Here is a 7,608-nt window from a genome sequence, read left to right as displayed (position 1 = left end):
GAACCCAAGAGGAAAGCGAATTTTGAGAATGATGAGGGCAACAAATGTATAAGTGTGCTTTACACAATTGATGTATGTATTGTGATGAATTGTATGAGCCCCAATAAAATGATTTTTAAAAATAAAATAAAAGTAAAATGATTAAGAAAAAAATAAAGAAATCAGTACAAGAAGCCTCTTCCAGCCAGCTATTTCCCTTAAGCCGTTCCTGCTCCTCTCAAGCATGCCCCTCGGGGTGACCGTCTCCCTCTGGCTCCAGTAACAGCTCCCTCCCTTTAGCCCTTTGGGTCTAGAGGCATTAACCATTCCACCTACGAGCTCCCTGTGGTTTCTCTGTGCTTTGCCCATCCCCATGAAACCCTCCTCAAACTGTCCAAATTAGAGTAGAGTGTGGCCTGGACCTCCCTGCTAGGCCTTTGACTAACACAACCACCAACACATCTTACCAAGAACCACCAAGAGGACGGTAAGCAGTCACGGAGACGTCTCTGGATTGACAAAACTTAATCAGATTCTGCTGAGTCAGATATGGGTGGCACTCAATCTACAGACAGAAGCACAGTTACGACAAATATTCAGACTGATGGTTTTCCAGGAAAACTCTAAAAGAGTAGAACTGGCATAACGATCGTGGTTCGCTCATTGGCGAGCAGGGTGCCAGTTTTGGCAAAAAACAGCATGCCTCTCTTGCCCCACACACCTGACTCACCTGACCTCACTGGTGGGACTTCTTTTTGTTTCCCCAATGAAGAGGGACATGAAAGGACAGCAATTTGACAACATAGAAGAGGTAAAGAAAAAAACTGAGGGAGTTGTTGCCAGCCATCCAAACAGATGAGTTTAAAAAATGTTTCCAACAATGGAATCGCAGATTTGACAAATGTATTAAGTATAATGGAAAGTACATTGAAGGTGATAAGGTTGTTTTGTAAAAAAAATTAAATACATAGCTTTAAAAAAAGTCCAGTGGTTTTTTGGGTACCCCCTCGTATGTCAAGTAAATTGTTAAAAAACAAAACAAAATTGAACGAGCATTTTCCACTTCCCCCAGAGAGAAAGAGAGAGAAGTTTGCCTAGCTGTCTTAAAATGTTTCCGAGTATTCTGAATTCCTGAATGTTCACAATCCCAACAAGAAAACAGCCCTCCCAAGAGACTACGTCATATTCCCTCAGAGGAAGCAACCATCTTTCCTAGCACCTTAAGGTGTTGCTCAACAAAATACAGCCAATGCAAAAGGAATCTGTTATGTACATGAAAAGATCCCATGTGCACAGTGGCGCCTATCAGAACCGGATGTCGTTGGGACAGCCCGTGTCTCTGGACTTCTCCATGTTTCCACCTGACCGGGTATGGTCCCCACGCTATCAGTCTACTGCTCTCTGTCGAGTGAAACACTTGCATTTTCCGTCTCTGACAGGCTTCTGCGCTAGTTCCACAGGTGTCACCTTTCACAAGTTTTACTATAAAAAATTGTTAAATAGGCCAAAGGAAGCTACTCTCTTGAAATCAGACGTTTGTGATGCTCTGTGGATAGTGAGTAGTAGACAGAGACATGAGAGGTGTGTCTGGAAGGCCTGCTCTATAACTGACTATTTGAATGTGACCAATGAAAATCCAATGGGCTCTGTACTTCATGATTTAGCCACTTATCTGTATGCATATTATATTACACAAGTTTACTTATTAAAGAGAGTGAGGATCTATTCTGATTCGCCCCGAACTACTCAAAGCACTCAAGTGCTTGCTCACCAACAGGAGGATAGAAGAATAGAATAGATAAAAATTGTGGTATAGTCCCACAATGAAATATTACACAGAAAACAAATGTCCAGAAGATAATGATGGCAACATATGTACAAATGTGCTTGATACAATTGATGTATGGATTGTTACAAGAGCTGTAAGAGCCCCCAATAAAATATTCTTTTTAAAAAAGGAATGTACAGTTTCCAATCATACAGGAATATTGGTGAATTTAACAAACAATGTTGAGGGCAAGAAGCCAGACACAAAAGAGTACAGAAGGCATTGTTTTATCTATATGAAATTCTAGAACTAAATTCTGCTGCTAAAAATCAGAATATTGGTTACTCTCAACAGGGACGGGGGAGGGGCTGGGGGAAAGCATGGTGGGTTCCTTCTAAGGTATAGGCGAGGTTCTGTTTCCTAGTCTCGATGCTGGTCGCCGTTTATTAGAACTCATCAAGCTCTGTTATTTTATGTGGACTTGACACCTTCATAAAAACTTGAAGTAAAATTTAAAATTTTAAATTTAAGTCAATCTGCTATTGACTCAATTCTGACTCATAGCAACCCCACCAGACAGAACAGAACCGTTCCTTTGGGTTTCCCAGGCTGTAAAGCTTGAGGGAGCAGACAGCTGCATCTCTCTCCCAGAGGGCAGCTGGTGGGTCTAACTGCTGGCCTTGTGGCTAGAAGCCCAACATGTAACCGCCGACACCACCAGGATTCCAAAGTAACACAAATTTCTGTGGGCCTTGTAAAGCCAAGTCAATCAGTCTAGGAATGCAACAGACCTTCCCTCAAGTCATTTCTCTGCATTCAAGGAATAAAGTACATATGAGCAGTTTAGCAAGAGTCGATGAGCCTAGTCTGAAACCCATCCCTCTAATGCTGCCAAGACACCTGGGGTTGAGGACGGGGTGAAGGGCCATCGCTGACAGTCTCAGTGGCTCGCCCCACAGCTTCAGTGGAAAATCAACTTCCAACTCAAGCCCCACCTGATCAGAGTGCCATAGTGGTTACAAGCTGACCCACTAAATTTAAGGTCAGCAGTTTGAAACCACCAGCAGCTCCATGGGAGTAAGAAGAGGCTTTCTACCCCCCATAAAGAGTGACAGGCTTGGAAACCCACAGGGCAGTTCCACCCTGTCCAATAGGGCCACTATGAGTTGCCATCAACTCAATGACAGTGAGTTTGGTTTTTTGGAACCAGATAAGGACCCCTGGTGGTACTGTGGATTAAGGGTTGGGCTACTACCCACAAGTTCAAACCCCGCGTCACTCCATGGGAGAAAGATGAGGCTTCCTACTCCCGTAAAGATTTCTACTCTCAGAAACCTTTGAAGCAGTTCTACTCCATCTTATAGGGTTGCTATGAGTAAGATCTGACTTGATGGCAGGGGGTTTGGAGTTTTGAGGTTAACAAGAGAAGTATTTTTCAAAAAAAACCCCAAAACCCTCAGTTATATAGCCACCATGCATTTGGCTGACTGATATCCTAAGTTACCATTTTGATAGCCCTAAAGAAAAACGCATATTTCACATGCATTTCTAGGATAGCCATATGAAGGCAGTGGCTAAAAGCCAACGGGGTCCGTTGAACCCTTTGACGCTGTGTACAAGCTCACCTGGTTGGTTATTGGCTTGACTCTCAAGTCAGGCTTATTCAGAAGTCTGTCGAGCTGTTCATGGTTGAAATTCGACACCCCGATGTATTTCACCAGCCCTGTGAACACCAGGTCCTCCATGGCCTGAAAGGAAACAGAATCCTTTCTGGTCTGTAGGTTTGGCCCATTCCACTGATGAGCCATATCCCTTTACACAGTGTTGGCAAATTTGCCCCACCAAATAATTTGTAAATACAAGAAGACCCCGAGTTCTATACTAGATCCATCCCAAAGCGTGTGGTTACATCGGACCTGGAGGTAAGTCTGAGCAGGTGCAGAGAATTCTTATTTAGCCGTACACAAGGGGTCCGTGCCTTGGCCATGATCGGGAAGCTATATGGAGAGCACGTGCAGATGGCTGTGATGAAGAATTTGTGGTGCATAGGAGGCGGTTCGATCATTTCAAAGAGAGGGCAAATTTACCAACCCAAAGGTCAGTACAAGTTGTCCATAGTGCTGATGTTCATAACCCAGGGCCTGCCTGGATATCTGTTGCTAATTTTATCCGCTCACCTTTCCTGCACCTAGATTAGAATTTTTTTACACACAAAGACCTACCTTCATTCTCTTATGGTAAGTCATGGTAAGGGACTAAGGGCAGAGCGGCTCAAAGCTGTGTTTTCCAATGGCCAGCAAGCCAGCCTGTCCCTCAGCTTCAGAAAAACGGTGACCTTTGTGTCAGTATAAGAAGTCAGTAGGATGTCCTGAGTGGCCAGCGGCTCAATGACAAATGAGTCAATGTGCACCCTTCATTGCCTCCGTTCTGCATGTTAGCCTCCTCACTTATGCTACATAAAGGGAAACTCTGGAGCCGCAGTGCTTAAGAGTTGGGCTGTTAACTGCAAGGTCAGCAATTCTAAACCACCAGTCACTCCGGAGTAGAAAAACAAGGATTTCTACTCCTGTAAAGAATTAGTCTCAGAAACACCTGGAGGCAGTTCTACCCTGTCCTCTAGGGTCACTGTGAGTCAGATCAACTCAGTGGCAGGGAGTTTGGTTTTTAGTGTACTACATAAAGAACCTAGAGTTTAGCTCAACTCTTTCAGGAGAAGCACTATAGTATGACAAAAAATCTTGCAGGAGAGGCACTATAGTATGACCAACTTTAATGTTTCAAATACCTCAACTAATCTGTTACTGTGCTGACTTGTATGTTTTTGTTTGTGTGATAGGTTTATTGTGCCAACTAGGCTTCCATAGGAACATGTGGGTGGAGTTTTATCAGGTCACAGCTTGATTGGAAGGCGACAAGATAAATGGCTTTCCAAGGCTGGCCCCCTTCGCTTGTCTCCCCGGTGATCTAACCAGCACTCTGCTGCATGAAATACTCCTTTGCCTCAACCGTGTGCTGCACTACTGGGAGCCGGGCCAACCGCAGGATCATGTCATCTTGCCATGGGTGCATTGCTAGAGCTTGAAGTCCAGCAAGACCTGCTTTGCCAAGCTTCTTGAGGATCCATGAGGATCCAACAGAACCACTTAGTTATGCTCCTGAGCTCCTGGCCTCTGCTACACCTCAACTTCTCATCTTCCTGCTGTTGCTGCCCCACCCTGCTTGTCTTGCCTGTCTGCTTCCTTGACCTTGGACCAGCAGTGAGTTGAAGGACCTTCAGTATATTAACTGTTCCACAAAAGTGAGCTGAACTGAGCCCTCTGTACGGCTGTGTGAACTAATTAGCTGTTATATTCCTTCTCGCTACATAAACCTATATATATAATCATAAGTGTCCTGATTTTGTTTCCCTAGAGAATCCTGCCTAACACAGTTTGGGTTTTTAATGGCAGGAGATGGTCATGCCCAGCTCAGTTATTCCCATGCCCTTCTCTCCCAGCTTGGCTTTAGGCATTCTGGTTGCTTTCCCTATCAATTCCACCAATAGCCCCAGAATGTTCTCCTGAATTCAAGCTAAACACAGCAAGCTCAAATTTGAACTCACTTTTCTTCAAAGCCTCACACTTGTTGCTCCTCCATTTCTGTGTGGTTAGCAAGACTGTGAGCCCTAAGTCACCCATGCTGGAAGTCTGAATCACCAGGGAATCTTCACACCCTCACCCCACACCAGTCTACCAACTCTACATCCCGGAGTTTCTCAAACCCATCCTTTCCTCTTGATTCTCATGGTCATTATGTTTCATCAACCCTTCACCAATTTCCATCTGTACTCTGGGAACCTGCCAACTCTACCTCGGCACTTTTACCACATCCCAACCCAAACATCAGCACACCGCCGAGGTATCATTCTAAGATGCTTTAAAAGGAACTGTAAGATGGTAATACCACTGGGTGATGGGGAAATGGATTGTTTTTTAAGCTGTTCTGTATTTCCTGTAATGAATATGCAATGTTTTTTAGTCAAAAAATAAACAAGTAAAGGTAGGGGAGAGAAGGGGTTAAAAAGGAGCTCAAGTAGAAAGAAACTGGTTTGGAAATGATTATGGCAACATATGTACAAGTGTGCTTGATACAATTGCATTATGAATTTCTATAAGATCTGCAAGAGCCCCCAATAAGGTGATTAATAAAAATATAAATAAATAACTAAACAAGTATTTGAGGAGGGAAAGAGGAAGGCCTGAATTAGCTATCCCAAAACAAATGTGGCAGAGAGATGAACCAAGCTAAATCAAGGCACCCAACAAGTCATTTGAGGTCTCTGAGTTCTTCAGTCAACTGCTCACTTCTGATCTATGCTACAAACCCTGTGCCTTCAGTAGACCAACCTGGACTGGTTTGTGCACAAGAAGCTTAAGACCTTACAAGCTCCTGGCTGGGATTTGAGGTGACGGCTGACTTACCTCCCACGTCTGCAGGTAGTCCGTCTCACTGGGTATTGCCATGCCATTGTGATCTAAAGGCAAGTCTTTTTCCCCAGGCTTGAAAACAAGAAAAGAAGCCATCCTTTTGAGCCATCCTTGATGTGGAGACTGGGTAAAGGGAGAATCAAAATGTATGCAAAGCATTCTGGACTAGTTGTCAGTGAACTTGAATCTAAGCCATAGGCCCATCACTATGAAGTCCCCTCTTGGCCATGTGATTTCACTTCTTCAGGCCTTCACCTCCACCACACCAAAGCAACGGAAAGAAGCCTTGGCATCCTTGCCAAGCATTCAGTAATTTCAGGTAAACAACTTGGGGGTGGGGGGGGGCCTTCCTTCATTCTAAGAGTTCTGTCAACCTCCCAGCTCCATTGTTGGGATCGCCTTTAATTCCCACCTCCATGACCACTGTGCCACCAGGGCTCCTTGCTGCCCTCCTACTCAGCAAAAGCCAGAGTCGGCCTATCAGTTCCTACCAGCCAGAGACCAGGTGACTGTGCCATGCCTGAAATCTGCATTCCCCTCTCGGCATTTCTGTTCTGTACACTTAAGCCGGATACTCATAGAGTTCCACGCTGTAACCCAGAGTGGCCTCTCCCTACTCTGTTGCTGTGGTTAGGTGACAAGGAGTCCGTTTCACCCCATAGCAGCCCTGTAAAAGGGACAGGAACACTGCCTGGTCCCTCCCTGCTCTACTACCCAGAAACCCAACTACAGGGCTCTGCTGGAAGGTGAGGGACAGGCAGAGAGTAATGACCGACTGACCCACACAAAGGCTTGAGACGCCAATAACCTTCTCTCTGCACCCCAGGCCCTCATCTACCCAATGGCGATGTGAACAGTGTCTGTCTCATGGAACTGTTGCGAGGATTAAATGAATTCCTGTCTGTAAGGTACCTACAAAAACTAAAAAGTTACATACACAAATATGATATAATTCTTATCTATTGGGGTGGGCAGGAGAAAAACAAGGCTTTCCTGTTCCTGTAAAGATTGACAGTCTCAGAAACCCACGTGGGCATATGAGTTGGAATCAATTCAGTGACAGCAGTGAGGATCATTTTTTAATTATTATTCTCCCAAAAAAAGTGCCCTGAATTTCAAAGATACCAAAGTGGTTTCTAAATCATTGCTTCTTGTTTTGCTTTCAGTGGGCGGGGGATTGGGGTGGGGGTGTCTTCTGTTGTTTAATCAGATGTCTGAAGCAGGGTAGTGGTATGCTTTATTGAGCTACCCAAGACCTGAGGCGGCTTCGGTCGTGGCTGTCTTCACCTGAGAAGGCAGCCAACAGTTGGGCACACACCGTGAGACCCTCAGGCAAAGGACACACCGAGGACACTGCTGCATAGCCACTCACCCATCCACAGGCCCCACCCGCCG

At 45.0% G+C, this 7,608-nt stretch overlaps 1 protein-coding gene across 1 annotated transcript in view; it reads right to left on the bottom strand.

Moving 5' to 3' along the window:
- The window catches only part of AKR1E2 (aldo-keto reductase family 1 member E2), a 28,731-nt gene that overhangs the window by 9,384 nt on the left and 11,739 nt on the right, over positions 1 to 7,608 (bottom strand). The window contains exons 3-5 of the mRNA XM_045295903.1: positions 6,208 to 6,336; positions 3,373 to 3,495; positions 447 to 544 (exon numbers count right to left, since the gene is read on the bottom strand). Of these exons, the coding sequence (XP_045151838.1) occupies positions 447 to 544; positions 3,373 to 3,495; positions 6,208 to 6,336 (350 nt within the window). The remainder of the gene's footprint in view (positions 1 to 446; positions 545 to 3,372; positions 3,496 to 6,207; positions 6,337 to 7,608) is intronic.

Source organism: Echinops telfairi, unplaced genomic scaffold (assembly GCF_000313985.2).
Source record: "Echinops telfairi isolate 266 unplaced genomic scaffold, ASM31398v2 ScPeMD7_6273;HRSCAF=7185, whole genome shotgun sequence".
Classification (NCBI taxonomy): Eukaryota; Metazoa; Chordata; class Mammalia; order Afrosoricida; family Tenrecidae; genus Echinops; species Echinops telfairi.
The sequence above is the reverse complement of the archived record's forward strand: the minus strand, read 5'-3'. Positions and strand labels throughout refer to the sequence as shown.